The sequence below is a fragment of the Punica granatum genome, chromosome 7 (genome assembly GCF_007655135.1).
Source record: "Punica granatum isolate Tunisia-2019 chromosome 7, ASM765513v2, whole genome shotgun sequence".
Lineage (NCBI taxonomy): Eukaryota > Viridiplantae > Streptophyta > Magnoliopsida > Myrtales > Lythraceae > Punica > Punica granatum.
The window spans coordinates 2,719,651-2,742,117 of NC_045133.1; the positions used below are offsets into that span (position 1 = coordinate 2,719,651).

General features: G+C 39.7%; 3 protein-coding genes across 3 annotated transcripts; 1 reads left to right on the forward strand and 2 right to left on the reverse strand.

Annotated features, from left to right (window-relative positions):
* The first annotated feature begins 3,762 nt into the window (after positions 1 to 3,762).
* LOC116213464 (protein ASPARTIC PROTEASE IN GUARD CELL 1-like) lies at positions 3,763 to 5,994 on the forward strand. Its single transcript, XM_031548417.1, has 3 exons — positions 3,763 to 4,505; positions 4,794 to 5,242; positions 5,456 to 5,994. The coding sequence occupies exons 1-3, from the start codon at positions 3,769 to 3,771 to the stop codon at positions 5,845 to 5,847; spliced, it is 1,578 nt and encodes a 525-aa protein (XP_031404277.1). The 5' UTR covers positions 3,763 to 3,768; the 3' UTR covers positions 5,848 to 5,994.
* Positions 5,995 to 6,866: 872 nt separating this feature from the next.
* Positions 6,867 to 9,423, reverse strand: LOC116213465 (peptidyl-tRNA hydrolase, chloroplastic-like). Its single transcript, XM_031548418.1, has 8 exons — positions 8,671 to 9,423; positions 8,207 to 8,291; positions 8,020 to 8,087; positions 7,869 to 7,919; positions 7,707 to 7,780; positions 7,524 to 7,582; positions 7,362 to 7,438; positions 6,867 to 7,269 (listed from the first exon to the last, which is right to left on the reverse strand). Exons 1-8 carry the CDS (start codon positions 8,971 to 8,973, stop codon positions 7,156 to 7,158), a joined length of 831 nt encoding a protein of 276 aa, XP_031404278.1. The 5' UTR covers positions 8,974 to 9,423; the 3' UTR covers positions 6,867 to 7,155.
* Positions 9,424 to 9,561: 138 nt separating this feature from the next.
* LOC116213462 (protein CASP) lies at positions 9,562 to 21,763 on the reverse strand. The gene is made up of 19 exons (XM_031548416.1): positions 21,559 to 21,763; positions 20,836 to 20,946; positions 20,451 to 20,629; positions 19,772 to 19,921; positions 19,491 to 19,579; positions 19,203 to 19,312; positions 18,972 to 19,066; positions 18,782 to 18,837; positions 18,325 to 18,490; positions 12,073 to 12,165; positions 11,468 to 11,596; positions 11,082 to 11,201; positions 10,896 to 10,976; positions 10,712 to 10,819; positions 10,443 to 10,586; positions 10,244 to 10,345; positions 10,062 to 10,141; positions 9,872 to 9,964; positions 9,562 to 9,791 (listed from the first exon to the last, which is right to left on the reverse strand). Exons 1-19 carry the CDS (start codon positions 21,641 to 21,643, stop codon positions 9,731 to 9,733), a joined length of 2,052 nt encoding a protein of 683 aa, XP_031404276.1. The 5' UTR covers positions 21,644 to 21,763; the 3' UTR covers positions 9,562 to 9,730.
* Positions 21,764 to 22,467: the final 704 nt, after the last annotated feature.

Consider the following 22,467-nt stretch of genomic DNA (forward strand, 5'->3'; position numbering starts at 1 on the left):
TAAGGTCTAGCAATTTCTTACTATTTGAATCCGACAAGAAATTTATTCTCTTTTTTTGTATATATTTTCACGCTTGTCAAAGAGTATATTATTTAATTTTTACCAAGAAGTATTATTTTGTACCTGAATTTTTATATATTTTATGTTTGAAATGATAAAGTAATACGACATCTATATAAAAAAGGAGCTTATGGCTGACGTGACATGATGCCATTAGAACGGCAGAATTGCTAAATGAATTACAAATCGCGGGATCAATATTTTATTTTTAAAACTTTTATATCTTCGTAATATTTTTTTTGAATTTTGAATATTTCATGTTTATTTGTATAATGTATTCAAAATATTTTATTTTTTAAATGATGGCTTAAATCTAAATAAATATTTTCAACAAAATATGTTATCTACTAAATATTTGTCAATCTTTTAGTAATTTTAAAAATTTCCGAGATTAGAAATCTTCCGAATTTAAACTTTCAAATTTTACGTACTTCTTCATGAATTCCTCGAGTTTTAATAATAATTGAGATTAACGATCTAAATAAGTATTTTTACACCAAATATATTATATGTAGGATATTTTTCAAACTTTTAATAATTTTAAAATTGGCAAAAAAAAAAAGATAACCTTTTTATCCTGCACAACTGATATGGTCCATGATTAGTTGAATAATAAAGCACTAGTTCAACGACAATGTTTTTTTTCGGTAGACATATGGGGTCGGAGCCCAAAAAAAATAAATTAAACTACACAATAACGGGTACGGAGAACCCAATAATACGGTTAGATAGGAGAGTCTAAATACCCTGAGCGTGGTGGAAGATGAAAGATGTGAAGAAATAGCCTCGTGACTAGTAACTACAAAGCGAACTAGATTGGAATCAGTCTTCAAAACGATATATCTAAAGCCAAGAGAACCCATGCAAAATCCAAGCCAGATTTGATCTCCCAAAGCCCCAGGACAGCGGAAGCGGCAGTTCCTATGTTCCGAGTAAAACCGCCTAGCCAACGGCCATCTTCATCCCGAATAAGGCAATCCAAAGCACAAGCTACAATGCTCCGCTCCGTTTGGTTTCGTAGTTAAAATTACAAAAAATTTAACTTTAACTTTAACTCGATACACTAACAACAAAAATACACATTTCCCATGTCAAAAATTTTAACTTTAACTTTAACTCAACACACTATACAATCATTTGTCATTTTTCACAATCAAAATCAAAGTTACTTTAACTCTGAAACCAAACGCACTATAGAGTTTCATTATTTTTCGGATCATAACAAAGATTGCCGATGCCCACAACTCAAAGAGAACTCCTTAAATGATATGGCGTTTAGTCAACCATGGCAATTATAGAGCAACTAAAAACAAGTTTGGTTAATATACTCAATACTTCTATCAAAGAGGTAATACTCAGTACTTCTATAAAAGAGAGTGTAATGGAGTAATACATATTCTCACATGTTAATCAAAAAATTCAAAATTCGATATCCATGTAGGACTATCCGTGTATCTTTACTAGGTACTAGTAAATTTACACGTGCGTTGCACATGAAACCTTCTTTGATATAGTTAATATCCATAATCCTCAAACAACAAAATACACAAGAAAACTCTTTTAAAAAAGAAATATATTAATTAATAGTATATCATTTTGAATGGATTTGTGACCATTTCTAATCAGAAGTTTGTTCTCACTTTAATTTATAAATAAATAAAATAAAAAATAGTTAATAATATCTATAAGGGTTGATGACTCAAAAAAGTAAAAATTTATCCTTTTTATTATTTTTAGCACGAGCTTTTTTAATTGAAAATATTACAAATTATGAGTTTCATGTCACGTCAATCTCAACGGATTTTTCTAACATGACACTAACGTTGCAAACATGGTATATGGAAGTCTACCGAGTGAACCTCATGGGCATTTAAATATTAGATTAAAAATAAAAATTATTAAAGGAAAATAATAATAAAATATTTCATTTAATTTTATAATAAAATAAATAAATAATATTAAATTCTATGGAAAACATATATATGTATTTATATTAAAAATAGCATTACATATGTTAACATGAAAAAATATATACAAAATTAACATACTAATGATAAATCACTATATTTAAATATATGTATAAGTTTTTGTATAATTTTATTGAATTATCCTCATTATTTTTTACTTTATTGAAGAAAAGTAAAACTGAATACAAGAATAAAACTATAAAACTAATCGAATTTTAAACTTAGATATCTTATCTCACTCCTCCATTAATTCACGCGTGGTCATCTTCCACTATACTTTTTACTTATTTCTCTTCAATCCTCACTCTATCTTTATCTCGACCTAAGTTATTTTTCTTTTCTTTCACTAAAAACATTATTTTTTTCAATTTTCATCACATTTTTAAATTTTTTTTCAATGATAGCACAACTACGTAGAATTACAAATTGTATATAATGATGAAATTATAAAGGCAACGTTTTAAACTTTGTTTTTTTTCATACTGCATGTAGCGGTGGTGTCGAATATAGTGTATGAATAATAAAAATTTGACAACTATGATTAAAATATTGGAAAAGATTTTTTAAAAATGAAATTAATGCAATTTAAAAATAATTTATTTCAAGAAAAATTTTCTGATTTGATTTGAGGGATTGAGATCAAGGTGGAAGATTCAAGCTCCTGCAACCGTTGATGCCATCGAAGGAGGAATGAGCCGAGAGAGGATGAAAGCGGAGATGAGATGCATGCTTGAGCTCGGGCTGGTGTCAGACCATAGGGAAGTCCATGAACTTGCAGCGACGGAGGAGAGAAAACTCTCGGTGATACCATCATCTTGAGCTCGGGTTGCAAGTGGAGAGAGTCGAGATAGAGGAGGTCGTGGATCTGATCTCGTGCAGGGGGCAGCAAGTACCGGAGATAGGAAGGAGGAGGTACCGCGCGGTGATGTAGCAGCGACGAGCTACTTGTTGATGCGAAGAGACCGTTAGGACAGCGGCATCACCGCTGCTCTCTCTTTTCCTTCCTCAATCTTCCTTCTTCAATGAAGATTATATCTCCATTAATGATGTGACGAATTGTGATTGGTTTATATAGCAATAGTGACACATAGGATGCGTTACGTCAGGACAATGCTAACTGCATGAAAGGGCAATTGTCGAAATATACTTGATTGAAACCAAATTGAAACATTTTGTATCAAATTGTTACGAAAAAAATATTTTGTACTACATTGTTACACATTAAAAACTTTTTGTGCCTTCGGTGTAATTAACCCTCGTACTTTTATACATTGTATAGATTTAATATTTTCATTCCATTATACTAGGTGCATGAGCATCCCTTATAACCAAAAATAATACTCAATACTTCTTGACAAAATGATTTCGCATACGATCAACGTAAACAGACAACGGCTCCAAATTCTCATACTATATAGAGTAATGACCTGAACTCTTAAGTAAGCGATCTCCTCGACATTTTTCACTGCACGTGCAGTTTTGGTTTTACCAGAAGTAACTAATTAGGGAAATTCTAAGGTGCAATCACAAAAAATGGTGACATGATGCACTCGAATAATTTACTAAAAATTTAACTACTTTACTATAAACTGAAGTAATTTTATTCTAACTAATTTATCAAAATACGTGTAACATTGAGCTACTTTACTATAAACTTAAGTAATTTACTTATATACATCACGCAACCACTTTTAAAGTGATTCCCTATCACTTCCATCTTCCTTCTATCCATACCCATTTAATGGCTTTGAAAGGCTCACCAATCCCATTTAATCTCTCCTCTTCCTCTTGCAGTTGCAGCAGAGAAGATTTATACCACTCTGTGTGCTCAACCATTCAGCCAAAACCAAAAATGGCGGCAAATAAGCCAATCTCAGCCCTCCTCTTCGCTTTCCTCTTCACCATCCTCAGCCTCACCTCCTCCCATAACCTCCATCCCGCCACCGCCGTGCTCGACGTCGCTGCCTCCCTCCGACGAACCCACCATGTCCTCTCTTCCTCCCGAAATCACACTGCTTCCCCTCATCCTCCTCCTACTCCTCCTCCTTCCTTCTACCTCCACCTGCACCCCCGGGAATCCATTCACAAGCCCTCCCACAAAGACTACAGAGGTCTTGTGCTATCCCGGCTCGGCCGTGATTCGGCCCGTGTCGCCTCCCTCAATGCCAAGCTCCAGCTCGCCCTCGAGAACCTCACCTACAGGGCCGACCTCAAGCCGGTCAAGACTGACCAGTTCCAAGTCGAGGGACTCTCGGTCCCGATCATGTCGGGTGCTAGCCAGGGAAGCGGGGAGTACTTCTCTCGAGTCGGGGTCGGTAGCCCGGCGAGACAGTTTTACATGTCGCTCGACACAGGAAGTGACGTGAACTGGCTGCAATGCCGGCCGTGCGTGGACTGTTACAAGCAGACCGACCCCATCTTCGACCCGGCCTCATCCTCTACGTACAGGCCTCTCTCCTGCAACTCGCAACAATGCAGGTATCAGATGGTTTCTATAATTTCTCCGATAAACACGAGATACTGTAGAATCATAGGTACAATGCTATTGCTGACACGTGATGTCACCAATCAATTATATTGCATGTCATAACCAAAGGACGGTGATCAGCCCGACCAATTGCTAAAAATGACATTCAAGACTATGGAGTTGAAATTTTTTTTTTTCAAATGCAAATATTAAATAATTCGCTTTATACTTCAAAAAATTCTCCTTAAAATACCATTTTATTTTTTTTACTTAAATTGTGTCTTCATTACATTTAACAGGACACTGAAAGTGTCGGGCTGTCGAAATGGGAATCAATGCCTCTATCAGGTAACGTACGGTGACAGGTCCTTCACGGTGGGCAACTTCGCCACCGAGACGGTCTTGTTTGGCAGGTCCGGGGCTGTCAATGGCATCGCTCTCGGCTGTGGCCATGACAACGAGGGGCTTTTTGTGGGCTCGGCTGGACTGATTGGGCTTGGGGGCGGTCCACTCTCTCTAACCAGTCAGATCAAGGCCAACACGTTCTCCTATTGCTTGGTGCACCGCGACTCATCGGACTCATCGACCCTGGAGATCAACTCGGGCGGATTTGGAGCAGACTATGTAACAGCAGCACTGATCAGGAACAGGAAGATGGACACATTCTACTACGTCGGTCTTACTGGGATGAGCGTCGGCGGGAACCTGCTACCGATCTCACCTTCTATCTTCCAGATGGACAAGTTAGGTAGTAGTTAGTCAGGAATGGATACTTCAATCTATCATGGCATGTAAAGCAATCAATAATTATGATTCTTGTGCCATTTATTAGTTATTTGTGATTTCACTTTTATTTGTACCCTTTTAATCTCCTTTATAACTGAAAAAAAGAGAGGAGAGAAACCTCTAAATTTGGGATTCCCTTACTACATTTACCCGAACTGTCGTTTTGTCATAATAGGAAGGGGTGGTATCATCGTGGACTCGGGCACTGCCGTAACTCGGCTCCAGACCGAGGCCTATAACACGCTCCGGGATGTATTCGTGCAGCTGGCCCGGGCGCAAGGCCTACAGCCCACAGGCGGTATATTACTGTTCGACACCTGCTATGATTTCAGCTCACGGTCCAGCGTGCGTGTCCCCACCGTCGCATTTCAGTTCTCCGGCGGAAAATCCTGGAGCCTGCCACCGGAGAACTACCTGATACCAATGGACTCTGCAGGGACGTTCTGCTTCGCCTTTGCTCCGACATCATCTTCCCTCTCGATCATCGGCAACATCCAGCAGCAGGGCACACGTGTCCGCTTTGACTTGGCCAATTCTCTCGTAGGCTTCTCTCCCCATAAATGTTAGATTTAAATTTTACCTCTTAAATAATTCTGTTCTTGGTGGAAATAATTGAATGTAAGGAATTGCCTGGTAGATGGGTAGATGCAACAAGCGGGCCCATATTATTTGTGTATGAAATGTGATGCGAGTACGATCTTAATTACCATTTCAGTATTGAAACTAACCCGACAGTTTATAGTCATCATGACAAAGACAATGATGGTTCGATACGAACCAAACAAATGCTCCTAAGCTGTTTTACAAATTTTTCCAGACTCCAGAGGCATTGAATTGATTAAAGTAAATTGAACGAACATGTAGGGGCGAAATCCAAAGAGAGCAATCACTCCATTCCTTCTTGATCATACTTACCAAGTTCTTATGCCATTCAATGTTTACCTTAATGGTCCATACCATGGGAATACTTCACATTCCCCTCCGAGCAAAAATTTACACGGACTCTCCCCATCTCATCGAGTGTCAGAAGCATTCCATACGCTTGAAAGCTAAGTACCCAGGACCATGCAATAATTTGTCATTCAAGAGAGAACGATTCCCGGAATCTAATGTTGCGTTTGGTTTCATAGTAAGATTTTAAAATCAGATTTTGATTTTAAAAAAGAATTGTATAAATGGGACCCACCTTTTGACTTTATATGAGTTATGTTATTTTATTGTGAAAAAAAGTGGTACAAATGGACCTATCTTTTGACTTTGTATGAGTTATTTTGTTTTGTAATAGGTAGAGTTAAGTTATAATTGTGATTTTAAAATAACACTCACAAACCAAACAAGGCAATAATTATAACATTATAGCGGCCTTTTAAGTCTTCAACCACCGGGACAACAATATAGGGGACTCTGATGAAAATGAAACGAAAGGATGACGACGGATGCACATTAAAAGAGTTGGGAGTCATTAAGTGTATACTGTATGTGATGACTCAATACCCACTCAACAAATTTGGATTGGGCTTCCATCCCCATTTTCTTCCAGCTCTCCCGTATCAAATGTGCAGAAAACAAACTGAAAGCGAAAGCTATTGAAGAAAATGCGGAAACAAAACTCATTATACCTCAATTGGGATTCTGTTCACAACTTTAACTCTAATCAAATAAAAAAAATGAACTATGAATCATTGTTTTATCTTTCAATATTAAAGAATTGGTATATTGAGACATCTTGCAGTGCCTTCCCCAGCTGTAGTTGTTTCAAACTAATCTCCATCATAATTTTCTTCTCAGACAACATTAACTTTGCAGCAGTTCACCACGAAGCAACGATCAAATCAAGGGCTTAGGTTGCTCATGATGTTCCGATCTTGGTTAAATTTAACTAAGTTGTTCCATGGATTTGGCACTGTTGACAAATGTTGCACTTCTTTCAAAACCGTCAAGAACGAGAATCCTCACTGCTTCTACGCCACGTTGTAATGCAAAATCCAACTGAAGACATTCCATTCGTGGGAACATAAAGTAAATCCAACAAGCTCATTTATGCAGGATTTTCTTTGGTGCAAATAAAAACTTTCACTAACCTCTTCGCGCTCTTGTCTACTGAATGAGGCAAGAACAAAGCTGGCTGGATCCATTTTACCAGGTGGCCGCCCAATACCTAGAAAAATCCCAAAAACTTGGGTATTGGTTTCAAAACATGGATTGGATAATGAATATGCAGACACCATAATTAAGGCAGTTACCTATTCTTAAACGAGGAAAATCACGGCTTCCTTTGAAACGATCAATTATACTTCTCATCCTACAAGAAAAAAGCAAGGAATCAGCCACAAAAGCTTTTAACAGTTGAATGGATACAAAGAAAGTATCATCTGATTCTCGGTAATGCATAAGGAAAAAAATGCCAAAGCTTATTCCTATCTCACCCATTATGCCCGCCATGTCCACCTTTTGGCAATAAACGCAATTTTGCGAATGGCAAATCCAAGTCATCATATATCTGCAATACGAAAGTTATTACCAAGACATGATAAAGGAAAAAATAGAAAAGAGAGAGAGAGAGTAGTGTCGAAGAGAGAAGGTCTTACCACTAATACTTGCTTTAACGGTATCTTATAGTATGAAACAATGGGTGCGACCTACAAAAGTGGCTCCATACAATCAACCAAATATATATCGTCGAAGAAGATGGTCTTCACCAAAACTGATGGGAGATGTTTTACAAAATAGATTACTCACTGATTCGCCACTAATGTTCATGAACGTTTGAGGTTTGGCAAGTATAACCGGAACGTTTCCAATAAAACCTGACGACATAAGAAACAAAGTTCATCGGGATATAAAGCCGAAGGCGAAAGAGTGAAGACATACAGGAAGTGCCATATGTGGGCTTCCCAAGCAAAGAAGTGAGAACATTCTGCGGCACCTTTTCCGAATAAGGCTTTGAAATTAACACTTTTCACAGGTATCCCATGAGCTTCAGCAATAGCGTCAACCAACTCGAAACCTACCTGCAACATTAGAGAGAAAGACGGGTCCTCAATAAAACAAGCCAAACGACAGACCATACTTCAAAATGTGAATGCGGTCAGCCGGTCTGACTCCTGTCTCTGCGGGAAATAGTAAGCAGCCAATGCTCTTTTTGGAAATGAGTATCTATAGAGCGATTTCGCAGGCTAAATGCATCATATGACAGCACATTACGTTCATATAATAACACATTATAACGATTGCAATCTCAGGAATGAAACAGAAGGCTTTCCCTGATGAACATTTGCTAGTAGAAACCTATTTCTGCCATCTACAGCACTAAAGTTGATTCTTTTCCATCGATTTTCCGCTACAATGAGCTATAGATGAACGAAAGCAGAGTTGAGTTTGCGTACGGACATTGTGGCGGGTGCCCTGGTACCTCTTCCCGGGGTTTCCGAGGCCGATGACCAACCACGGGTGCTGCTGCTGCTTCTTGACCTCCATTGCCGGCAATTCAGATGAATCGACTGGGGCCGCCGGTGTAGAAGAAAACGATACATTCTGTGACATTATCCTCCAATCCATGCGACTGACCTCACCACGGGAAGGGAATGGGGAAGGGGAGAACGAAGAGAACTGGGGAGAGAGGAAGCTGGGGCGGCGGCGGAGACCGGGAAAACAAGTCAAAGCGATTGACGACGTGATTGTTCCCAATCTCATGGTTTCCCAGTCGCCGTCGGAGAGGAAGCAGCAGAGGAACTTCCAGCTTCCGCGTCGTCGACCTGCACCGGTTTGAAGTGGAAGGTCGGTGTTCCCGCGGCGGCTCCTCTACCTTTGCAATATTCGTACTCGGAGGACTGACTATTATGATATTTATCCTCGAGGGCCTGAACTTTTCGGAAAATTGGATTTGGATCCTCCACTGCTGTTTAAAGCATTTAACAAAAAAATCTGGCTCGGAATCTTTGATCCAAGAAAATCTTAAATGGTCCCTTCATCACCTTTCATTCAACCGTTGGACTCTTATAAGGATGCTCCATGTTAGGCTGATAGAGGATGTTCGATGTCCGTTTATACGAGTATGATTTAATTCCCCAATGATTACTTGGGCACAATGTATATCTGAATTCTTAACGCAGGATGGCGGTTAAGGTGGCGGCTGTTAGCGCAGCATATCATTTGGATAATTTGTCACATGCTTATATAATTTCCTGTGAAAAAGAGAGAGAGTTTTACCGCAGATCGAATCGACTGAGACTGATTGATGGTAAATTTAGGCCTAGCAAAAAGTTTCAGCACAGTGGAATCTGAAAAGGAACCAAGGAATACTTACTATGAGCCCACAGGGAGAAAATAATGACAATATTCAGTATATATACATATACATCGTATTTAAGTATTTCTCTGTTATGTCGCAAGGTTGATGTCGCTTCCGGAAAGAAACAAGACCAGTGAAAGCCTGAATAAGATGTGGCGCCTAGAGGGCATGGGGCAGGTTCAGAATCTTGTCTCCGGTTAGGGTTTCATCCGGGCCATTGCTGCAATGAAATAAACAATGTTAAGATAAGGGAAAGAAACTGTGTGATTGGTTCAAAGTACTGGCACAATCGGTAATCACCTGAGATAGCTCAAAGCTGACATTCGGTAGAGGCAGGAGAAGACCAGCACGTGCAACCCGATAGTGTAAAAGAACGCGAAAGTTCGAGCATACCTACAATGAGTTATGGAGATGAGGAAGAGCAAAAGGCAGAAAGATGGGTTTTGAGATTTTATTGGAACGGTAGACAATCAAATAGAATAGATTGTACTTGTTTCCGAGGAGAAAGCGTCCGCTGCTAAGAGTAATTCTATCCCTGAAGCCCAACTCCTTGTATCTTTGGTCCCTTTCCTGATTTCACGTAAAGTACAGTCATCGAACGACCTCCGATCGCTTCTCCAGATATTAAACTCAGTTTGGAATAAGAAATCATCAAAGTAGTTTAAGGAAAACCTTTTTTGAGAACGCTGCAAAAGGATTTATGTCATCCTCGTATATCTTCTTGTACTTGGACTCGACATCCGAGGTAAAGCCACTTTCGATATCTTCTGCATACTGCAAATAGCAAATGGACTCGAAAAAGTCAACTATGAGAAGCCGAAAGAGAACATTATGATTTATGGGACAAATAAATGAAATTATTCAGTCATACTTTCTTTGATCCTCTCGATACTACTTTCTCGCTATTGTAGTCCTGAACGTATCTGATCTTCCCGTAGAGTTTGACGTTATCTGCTTTTGTCTTTTCCAGTTCTACCGTCAGCACTCCGATCTTCTCTTTCAACCGTCTAACTTCCTAGTAGATATTAGAAATGCATAGCAGTCAATAATATGAAGCCGATATATGCGATGAACATAATAATAGCAACTGCATGAAATGAAATTTCGGTTTAAAAAAAGTGTGCTGAGTAGGGAAGAGACCTCTTCTGTGTCTCGCAAGCGTGCTCTGAATCGATCTCGTTGGTTGATTATAACGTTAAGCATTGAGCTTTGATCTTGATCAGGGGAAACACGCTTTTGTTCTGCATTCTGATTCAGAAAATAAACTTATAATTCTGAACATCTCAGTTAGGTTGGAATGCTGGGATGGGGGGAGACAGAGTACCTCAGAATGGTCAGCAGCCCCAGCCTCTGAAAGGTCCCACTCATCAAACAGAGAACCTTTACGCTCTTTGGAACTGTAACCCTGTATAAGATAAATGAACAACCAAATCTCTTGCCGTTAGGGTCAATTCATAGAGGTTTGGGAGATCAGAAAGTAGTGGCACTTTGAGTGATAATGAAAGTGTACCTTAAGTATATCATCTTCCAACTTTTGGATTAGTTTTTGTTGCTCGTTAACCTCCTCTGTTAGCTCAGCCACCTTTCCTTCAGCTGCTTCTAGTAGAGATATTTTCTCGGAAAGTTTGACCTTCATAGGGCATGAGTACGCAATTCATACAAGTAGAAGTTAGAATTAACATGCCAAAGAAATCCTTTGCTTGTTGAGGTTCAGCTGTTGATTCAATTGGCAAGAAAACGAAGTCCAGAAATTAGTAAGTGCCTCTCCCGAATATAAGATGGAGAATTTCTGAAAACTATTGCTTGATAGGCTTAAATTACGAGTTTTTCCCCCCTCAATCTGTTGAAAGGTCTCATGAGAGATTCAAAAGTAGAGGAACAAGCAAGTAATTATACCTTCAATTGAGTAAGTTCATGTTCCATCTTCCTGTTCTTATCAAGAAGAAGGGACTCCATTTTGCTCATCTCTTCTCCAGTCGTAGCTACTTCCCAATCTTCAGCCTCAATCGAGTTGTAACCCACTGCCTACAAATTCAGTAGAAATAGAAGAACGTAGCAATAGAAGAGTTATAATGGAAGTACTACCCGGAAAATGAGAATATGTGGATCATATTCTAATGAGCATAAGAAACTAGCAGTAGAAACTCAGAATTGGCAAAGTAGGTAATGTGTTTGACATCTCAAAAAAAGGACCAATTATTACGTGACCTTCCTAACACTGTAGAAGTCTATGGTAAAGATATAGAGGGCATTGTTATATGATGTTGCTCTTGCAATACATTTGGTTAAGAATGCACATGCAATTACAAATATTTTAAAGTTCAGATCTCAGGGATGAGATTGTTCTGAAATATATCCACCAAACTAATCAAGATAGAACCACTAAATTATCTCCAAAAAACACAAACAAAAAGTAGTTGAAAAGAACGATCAAATTTCAACATCCATGTAAATTGAGTAATTCAGTAAGTAGACAAAAACAGAGTTGAAGCCAAAGTTACCTGTAAAATCTTCACTTTTTTATGCAAGTCATCAACCAACTTTGCCGTTGGTCTTGCTTGTAGCTCTTTCTTCATATCCTCGAGTGCATGTTCCTGGTTTGTGGAGAAAAGGGGTGAGAGAGAGAGATGTGAAAAATTCAATGTCAATAATCCATTCAGGTACATAACTCTGAATCCATATGAAGCACAAAAACTTGTTAAGAAATAATTCATCAGAATACTAGAGAAGCCAATCTTTAGGAACACACTAGGAAGCCATTATGATTTGCAATAAATTAGCTTTCTAACGTATAAATGTTCAGTGAATATGATAGATATGGTGTAATGCATATCACTCTCCAAAGAGGGTTCATTTGAAGGGACACTCCATGGGCGGAGCAGCAACCTTAAATTTTCGACTTAAATAGTGTTCAACATACTTTTAACTAGAACTTCAAGAAGTAGCTCTTTCCATCTCCCCAAATGGATTAATAGCACCAACAGCAATCACCTTTACCACCATCTATGTTACATCAAGCAAGAATCAAGTCATTCATACATGCATGTATGCATGTACGTATGCATGTACTACCACTCAAATGAATCTAACCACTCTGCAAGGAGAATACATTCTCACACCTAATCAGCAAAGCATTTGTTGTAAGATCAAAAAAGCTTTAATATAGGAGTTTCTCTCTCTTGCTCCTAGAGAGAGAAAATCCTCTCCAGCAAATTCTGGGCGAGAAACCATCTTCGCCTATCTTTTGATCAGATATGTGTTTCTAGCTCAGATTCATCGATTCGTGCTGGGAATTTCTGAGTAATTCAGATGATTCTTACGAAGAATTGATCAGAGAGGATTGGGATATGATGGGAACTGAAGCATTGAAGAGGATGTATGTAATTTTTTCTGAAGCAGTACGTACTGAGCTTGTGGATTCAACTGAGGCTGATAGGATTGTTCAAGCTATTGGTGCAGTGGTTGGAGAATCAAGAGTGTCGGTCGATTCTGGGATGAATGGATGAAACGTAGTAGGAAGTTCTTCTCAGAGTGTTCAGGTTCAGTGTAACACCTCAGTCTCTCAAGGTATCCTTTCACAAAAAACCTGGAGTCAGATGTTCATGGCTGATTCTTGTAAATTGAAGTTCCATGAAGCTGAAGTAATGAATGGTAGGAAGGTGGTTAAGTTGCCGAAGTCGATCATCGATGCGAGAATAGAGAGATGGCGAAATGCTTTGGCAGGACAAATGATTGGGCAGCAACATGGTCTCAGTAAGGTCTACCCTGTTATCAATTTTCTGTGGGGAAGGAAGGGGCGTATCAATATTCTAGAGTTAGAAAATGGACTAATTCTGTTTGATTTGCCTGAGGTTAGAGATTGGGTAATTAGAGGTGGACCCTGGCATATTCACCATAGCCCACTGATTTTGAGGCCAAAGAAGCAGCACTTACAGCCTATTGATTTTGAAAAGAAGAAGATAGTATGGGTCAAGTTGGTTGGAGTTCCACTTGAGTTGATGACTTATGAAGGGCTTGGATATATTGCAAGTAGTCTGGGAGTTCCTTTGTGCCTGGACAAAGCTCCTGAGAATGTATCTAAGGCACATGTAGCAAGAGTTTGTGTTGAGATGGAGATGTTTGATGAAATGCCTAAGGAGATACCTATTATTCTTGAAGATGGAGATTCATTAATATTAAAAAGTGGAATAACTAGGCAGAATTTTCCCAGGAGAACCCAATAGGCTGACGTTAAGAAGAGATGGGTTCAGAAGACAATGGTTGGACAGGAAGCTATAAGTGAGAAGCCTACAGGAGGAGAGTTGAGAATTGTGGAGTCTGAGGGCAATCTTGAAAAAGAGATTGTTCCTGCTGTTGAGCCAATGAAGGCAATTGAGGCTCCTGTGTCACCTATTTCAGAAAAGGTGAAGTCTCCTATTAAGAATGAGTCTGAAAAGACTCTGATTAGAGCTACTAGCAACGGGCCAGCGAAAATATCCGGGGAAAAAGGGAAAGAAGCTGCTGGAAAAGGGTTATTGGGCCGCATCAGCAGTTGAGACCACCAATATGTTCAGTGCTGGCTAATGCAACTGATCCACCAAATTCAAGTATTGCTTCCTCTTCTGGGACACCAAGACCTTCTAGGGTTGCTGCTCGAGGTGTGAATGTCCTCTTGCAGAATATCAAACAGTAGAAAGGGAGGATAAACAAGAGGACGATAAACAAAAAGGAGGGTAATGGAGTGGCCGAATTGGCTGTTAAGTCTTCAAAGCCTCACCCTAGCCCTCCCAATGATTAAGATCCTTACGTGGAATGTTAGGGGCTTTAATAAGCCCTTTAAGCAGCTAGAGGTTAGAAAGTTAGTTGTTAAGCACCAAATGAATGTTATTTGCATTTTAGAGATTTTAGAGACCAGAGTCCAAGAGAATAAAATGCAGGAAATTATGGACAAAGTTTTTGTTGGATGGAAGTTGTTTCATAACTATGTTCATTCCCCTCTTGATAGGATCTGGGTGCTGCATGATGAGAAGGGTTCTGTTTCTATTTTGGAGAGTCATGGGCAATGTATACATGCTGAGTTAAGGAGTGGGGAGATGAAGTTCTTTTCTTCATTTGTGTATGCTGCCAATCTTCCTGGGGAGAGAATTGCTTTGTGGAGATCATTGGTCAGTTTTTATAGTCTGGTTGGCAGTGCTCCTTGGTGTGTGGTAGGTCACTTTAATGTGGTTAAGGATGCTTGTGAGGCCACTAAGCAGATACTAGTCTTCTTCTAGGGATACCAGAATTTAAAAGTATGTTGGAACAGACTGATTCGCAGGATCATTGTTGGGTTGGTAATTTTTTTACATGGACTAATAAAAGAGTGGAGGATCCTATTGCTCGGAAATTAGATAAAGTGTTGGTCAATGAGAATTGGACTAGTTGCTTTCCAGGATCCATTGTGGAATTTCTTAGTCCTTTAATATAAGATCACTGTCCTAGCCTTACAGTTATAATGAAGGAGGGATTTCAAGGCAAGAAGCCATTCAAATTTTTTAATTTCTGGATTGAGAATGAGAAGTATCTTGAGATTATTGGAAGCTCTTGGTTTGGTGAAGTTAGGGGTGCTCCTATGCACAGACTCTATGGTAAGCTGAGAAGGTTGAAGACTGTTTTGAAGAGTATGAACGAGAATATGTATTCAGATATTTCAAATAGAGTTCAGGCTGCACAGGCAAATCTTGTTGAGGTCAAAAACCAGATAATGAGGGGTCAATCTTGTTCAGCCCTTCTTGAGAATGAGAGTCATCTATGTAAAGAATATGTGCATCTCAGAGGTGCTGAGGAAGCCTTCTTCAGGCAAAAAGCTAGAGCTCGATGGGTTTCTTTAGTGAACCACAATACTGGTTACTTTCATAGATTGGTGAAGACTAGGACAGCCAGGAATACTATTAAATTGCTTTTTCTAGTTAAGGAGAAAGACTTGACAGCCCAACTGCTATTTCTGAGGAAGCTGTTAGGTTCTACACAGGTATACTTGGGACTGCAGATCCTTTGGTGCATGGAGGGATACTCAAAGACTTCAGTCTCTTTTGCAATTCAGACTGCAGATCCTTAGCAGAAGGCTAATTTGATTAAACCCATCACTTCAGAGGAGATTAAAGCTGCTTTATGGGGAATGGATGGAGACAAGGCTCCTGGACCTGATGGTTACACTGCCCAATTTTACAAATCAGCTTGGGCCATTGTTGGTAAGGACTTTACTGATGCTGTTTTGAACTTTTTCTCTAGTTCTAAGATGATGGGGGAGCAAATAGTACTAGCATCACATTGGTTCCTAAGGTTCCTAATCCGACTAGGATGGCTGACTTTAGACCAATTTCTTACGGTAATATGGTCTATAAATGTGTTACAAAGTTGCTTGCTGCTAGATTGAAGTCCTTTCTGCCTGAATTTATATCTCCTAATCAGTGTGCATTTGTGGAGGGAAGGGACATTGGTGACAATATTCAGCTGGCTCATGAATTGATCAAAGGTTATAATAGGAAAGGAGTAAGCTCTAGGTGTATAGTGAAGGCAGATATAATGAAAGTATTTGATTCAGTGAGTTGGGGCTTTTTGTTGAACATTCTTGCTGTGCTTGAAGTTCCTCGGATTTTTATCTTTTGGATAGATGCTTGCATATCTGGGGCTAGATTTTCTGTCAACATTAATGGAAGTCCGGAAGGATATTTCAAAGGACAAAGAGGGGTGAGACAGGGTGATCCACTGTCACCTTATCTCTTCGTTATTGCTGTTGAAGTACTATCTCAACTCCTTGATGCTGCAGCAAGGGAAGGAAGAATGCATTATCATCATTTCTGTTCGAAGGTTCATCTTACCCATTTAGGATTTGCTGATGATTTGCTAATTTTTCTTAAGGGGTAAAAGAAGTCTGTTGATACTCTTCTTGAAGTTTTCAATGATTTCCATTCTATGTCTGGTCTTGAGCTAAATCCAGCTAAAACTGATATTCACACAGCTGGATATGATCCAGAGGAAGAGGAGAGAATGTTGAGTTCTTGTGGCTTCAAGCAGAGAAGGTTACCCCTACGTTACCTTGGAGTTCCTCTCATTTCAGGGAGATTTTTTGACAAGGAGTGTAAGCCCTTAATTGAAAAGATTGTTCGGAGGTTGAGTTGTTGGGCTGCAAAGAAGCTTTCTTATGCAGGTAGGCTGCATTTGATTCAGTCTGTACTCCATTCTACGATCAATTTTTGGTGTTGTGCCTTCATTTTACCAAAGAAAGTGATAAGAATGGTAGAGGGAAAATGCAGAGCTTTTTTATGGAGGGGCATAGATGAAGGGGCTAGAGGAGCAAAAGTCAAGTGGACACTGTTTGCCTCCCTACAGCTGAAGGTAGTCTGGGCATTAAGGAGCTCATATCATGGAATGGAGCTTGTATTATGCTTTTCATTTGGTTGATTATAAGTCAAGCAGGTTCGTTGTGGATTGCCAGGCTGAAGGAGTATGTGCTCAAGGATAACAGTTTTTGGTCCACTGTTGTTACAAGCAATCGTTCTTATAACTGGAAGAAGATTTTGAAATTGAGGGAGTTAGCTTACCCAAAGATTAAGCATGTTGTAGGAGATGGCAAAAGGACCTGATTTTGGTATGATAATTGGCATCCAAAAGTCCTTTGCTGCAATTGCTACAAGGTAGAGCTACGGCAGGTACTGGAGTTTCTATGCAAGACAAAGTTGCTGCAGTTATAAGAGGTAGATCTTGGGCATGGAGAGCCACCAGGATCCCCATTATGAGTACTGTTCAGGAAGAGGTTGTGAACCTTTTTCCTGATAAGAGCGGGGAAGACAAGATCACTTGCACTATTGCAGTGAAGGGGAAATTTACAGTCTCAAGTACTTGGAACAGTATTAGGCCAAAAAGAAGTAGAGTTTATTGGTCTAAGTTGGTATGGTTCACTCCTAGCATTCCTAGGCACTGTTTTGTGTCATGGCTTGCTATAAAGGATCGATTGTCCACCATGGACAGAGTGATAAGGTGGAGGCCAGGAAGTAGAGCTGCTTGTGTGCTACGTGAAAATGAAGATGAAAGCAGGAATCATCTCTTCTTCTGCTGTTCTTTTTCAAAGCAAATTTCGCAGATTCTTTTGCAGCTTAATGGAATAACTAGAGAAGGTGGAGATTGGCAATTTAAGTAGGACTGGGCAGTGAGAAACTTTAAGGGTAAGTCTTTGAGAGTGATCATTTCTAACATTGTTTGGCATGCCTTCATCTTCTATGTATGGAAGAGTAGGAATGATAAGATGTTTTTGGATATTGCCCCCTCGAGGGAAGGCATTCTGGCTTGTGTTAAAAGTGTAGTAAGGAGTAGAGTGATGGGGACAAAAGAGCTACGGAGGAAGAACCGTAGCAGTAGTCCAAGAATTATTGAGTGCTGGGGGATTTCTCAGTAATCTGTCATCTTTATCTTGAATTTGTGCCTTTGAGATTGGCTTTAAGCTCTATAGTCTTTTTCCGATCCAATTGTTTGAATACAGTTTACCAACTGGGCTAAATAGCTGGGGTTATTGGGTCTGCATGCCACTTTGGGGTTGGTTGCTGTAGAGTTTGTGTCAGATGGTTTGGCCAGAATGGGTTTATGGGGTTATTCTTGAAGCCCAGTTTGGTAGTTTTGTAGGTTTTATGAATGTTCAATAAAGAGCGCTGTTTACGGATCGGAAAAAAAATGTAAGATCACAAAATTATAAGAATACATATGCAACATTAGTAAATAGGTATCAGGAGGGAATATACCTTATCATTTATGATTGCATTTAACTTCTTGATCTCATTAATGTGTTGTTCCCTCTCATTTGACAGTTGGGTCTCAACATTGTGAAGTTCCATGTTCAACTCAGATACCATCTTTTCTTTGGCACTCAAAGAATTCTCAAGAATGCTAGTTGAATCCAAATTCTCGCTGCACACACACCAAAAAATATTTTCACTCTCATCAATTAGTTCTACATAGCAGGTAAGGAAAGGGCAGGAGTTCAGAGAGTTTTTGCATAATCTTGTTCGCTAATAAGAAATAAAAACCAATAAATGGATAAATTAGCAATTTGTACGTAGATGTGCTCAAGTTCATCTTTCTTTTGGGAGTGAATAGTACAGGAAACCAATGATAGTTTAGACAGCCAGTCACATGATCAAAAGAATTAAGCAGAAAAATTGGCAATAGAAAATTAAAGTGGTGTTGACTGTAGCTTACCTTCTCTTGGCTCCAGTCTCTTCATCTGCTGACTGTACTTGGGAACGTAGAAGTTCCTGCAGCAATGATCAACAGCAAATTGGAACATTCATATACAGTAGATTGACCTCTCAAGACTTTAATTTGGATTGAAAGACCATATCTTGCAAAATTGAATCTTCAAGATCAAACTACAGGTCCTCTATAGCACCTTTTCCCTCTCAAGAGTCAGAAGCCGTGTTTGGGCTCTTTCCACTTCATCCATCAAAAGACTGACTTCTGACTGCTTAGCAGCCCTATCTTCCTCTGAATTAGTAACATATATTTTGTCAGGCATCAAACAACAAACCCACGGCCAAGATAAGACTGAAGTTACAATTTTAATAAAATACACAAATCACATGCATGGATAATCAAGGGTTACAAATCTAAATTAGATTACCTGATTGAGCGCGAATTTCAAATAATTGGCTCTGTGCAAGTTCATGCAATTTCTGCATAGTGGAAACACTTTCTTTAGCCTGTCTCAATTGATCTTGCAATAATTGCTCCCTGGAAGAAAAGAGTGAAGAGCTCATCAGTCCAGGTTAGCTATGTGAGAAGAAACCGAGCACTAGTAAGATGAAACACATAAAAACTCAGCTGAAAATGGAGGAGGAACCACATTTCGCCTATTCATTAGTCTTGGCAATATAAGGGATACAGATGGCAAGCACCAAAGGAGATGTACCTTTCTTTTAAGACCTCGAGAGTTTTCTGGTTCTCCTCTGCCAAACTGCGTTTGTTGATCTCCACAATTTCTTTCACTTTCTCCTCCATCTGGATGCATGTTAAGAAATTATATATTAACCACTAATCACCATCATGTATACTTGGCTTTTCTAAATATTTCAAGGTAGTAGGATAAATAGCACAATCTGGCCAGCTATCAGGGGAATATTAAAAGTGCCAAAAAAGACACAATAAACAACATATTTCACAAAAGGCCGAGTTACACTTATTGTTGCCAACCTGAAGCTCTAACTGTCGATTGCGTTCTTCAAGCCTTCTAATTGTTGCCTGTTGATTCTTCAGATGGGCCGCTTCAGTCCTAAATTCTTCAAGTTCAACTTTCATCTTCCGGTTCTCTGATTCCAATTCGGACAATTTTTGATCTTGTTCCTGTAAGGAAACAAGTTGGAGCTCAACAGAATAGGAAAGGCACAAGAAGCAGTATGACTTCTGAGAATATGAAGCTGTTCAAGAAGATACTAATGCTGACTATGAATTAATATATTTCCATCACCCCAAATGGATTCAGGCACATTTAACATTGTCAGCAGCAGTTGCACTAGGTACCAGAAAAAGGGTCATGTTTCTTCATGCAACCACTATGAGCTTGTCTATTTTGGTCTTTGAAAAAATTATATGGGGTCACATGGTGCTTCACCAAATGCCATCTATGCCATTTGCTTATGGTGAGATGCAGAACACTGATTGGATCATTTTCTTAGGCTTCTGAATTTTCTCTCATCAATAATGAGGAAAAATAAGAACTTGAACATGAGAAACTGATTACCTATCTTGTAGTAATTGATAGTAGAAATAACTGTGACATATCTTCCCTTTTTATCCAAATTATTAAACATGACAAAGTTAATTAATTCCAAAAAAGAACACAAATTTGCCTTGTTTTGTTCAGGGTACTTACAGCAACCGAGGCAAGTGCTTGATAAGGATCGGGAGCCTCATAAAGCTTCTGGTAGATGTTAAGAAAAGCGTTCTCTCCAAATTTTGCTCTCTTGGTTAGATTGTCAACTTCTTCTTGGTAACCCTTAAGTAAGGAATTAAACAGACTCAACTTTTCCTCAGCTGAGGCTTTCTTGAAATCTGGAGCAGAACATCATATATTGGTTGTGAGGGGAGAAAAAACAGAAACTCAAGACTGTAAGGATTCAAGTAGCAGCCAAAATAGAGCCAATATTCTATATCTAATTTCTAGATTTAATCAGCCAAATGAAGGAAAGAGTTATTCTCCTGTCAACTACCAAAATGATGCTCGAGACTAACATCCTTTTGAAGTGTAATTGCAATACCTCTGGTGCTTTCCGCAAGTTTGCGACGGTTCTTCTGACTGTTCTCTTGATTTTCAGCTATCCTGAGCCCTTGCTCATCCAAAATACTCTTCTCCTTCTCTAAATCAAAATCTGCACAAAACGAGAAGAGAAAAATGTTGCAGAAAATTCTCCACTTGATCGGCACACTGATAACACTACAGCACTCCATTTTCAGTTGCAACAGAGTGCATCTCAAAACCAATATGGCATTTTATTTTTCCAAAAGTGATCAGCTGGAGAAACAAATCATGAAGGAAACTTATTGAAAAAAGCACGTCATCCGTCAAATAGTTCCATCAGGCGATATGAATTTCAACTAGCTTAACACTGTACGATTGCTCGACAAAATCAATAGAAAAACTGAACAGACAGTGCGCATCCTCCCAACACGAAGCTCCCCAACATGTCAACTAAGATCGCTGCCCGTGTATCAACTAAAGGTGGAAACTCATGCACATTACTCGCTCCAGCAATAGCTTAATCACATAGGTAAGATACTTAGGACAAGCAATGCGAATCTAAGAACCTGGAAACTACTTCAAGCGAGCTACCGATCGGTTGAAGGATCAGGATTGCCGCCAAATGATTAAGCATCTAACGAAAATCCTCTCAACACTAATCAGGTGGAAAGCAACAAAATTCGATCCCGGAAGCACCAAAAAACCAGTCCTCCTACGGAGTAAGCAGCAGACTGAGATTTACCTCTCCAGAAATTGGAGACGACGGTGATCGGGGACGCCGACTGGCCCGATTTGTCCCTCTCGGATCCGCCCTGCGAAGCCTCCATTGCTCGAGCTCCGATCTACGATAGGGCCAATTCAGAGCGCGCGCGGGATCTAAACCAGAAAGGAATAGTTCTCTTCCCCCGTCTTCTTCCTCAGCTCCGGCATTTGAGTGTGTACGTTCCTCTCAGGTGATTGACATTTATACTTTACAGGGACTAAAAAGCAAATTTATAAAACATGGTGACGGCAATTGAAAGGAACCGAAAACATTTGGGCTTGTCGAGCTTCGACGGGTCACGAAGCAAGCCCATCTTCTAAGAAATTGGGCCTGGCCCATTTTTTTACTGTGGTTGCGGTAATAGATGGATATTGTCGGAGCGGTCGAGGTGGTGAATCGAGCCAATAGCTGCTATTGTGCTCGCGCCACGCCAAGCGCTGGGGATAACAAACCGTGAGTTGTGCTAGCTAGGCCGAACAAGCTAATGAGCCATGGCAGAATGGATTTTTTCGTGCCTGGACGGGTTGGCTTGTTAATGGCTGCACGACATGATCGACGAGGCCCTTCCCAGTATGGTATCATCATGCCAGGTGTGCCGTGTCCTAGGGACAATCCAAAATATCGACGAGCCTGTTATAGATTCTTGATCATGTTCCCCCCCCCCCCCCCCCCCCCCCCCCCCCACAAAAAGTATGGTGACAAGGGGAACCACTAGTTAAAGCCAATCACAATGGTAAACTCGCGTCAACTCTATGCCATTTCCATCATGCTTGAACTGAGCTACCCTTTCATGGGTGTGGACCTGGTATCCAAAAATCGAACGGACTTCGACTAATTTAGTTCGAATTTGATTGGTCATTAAGGGAGATAAAGTTCTCCAAACTATAT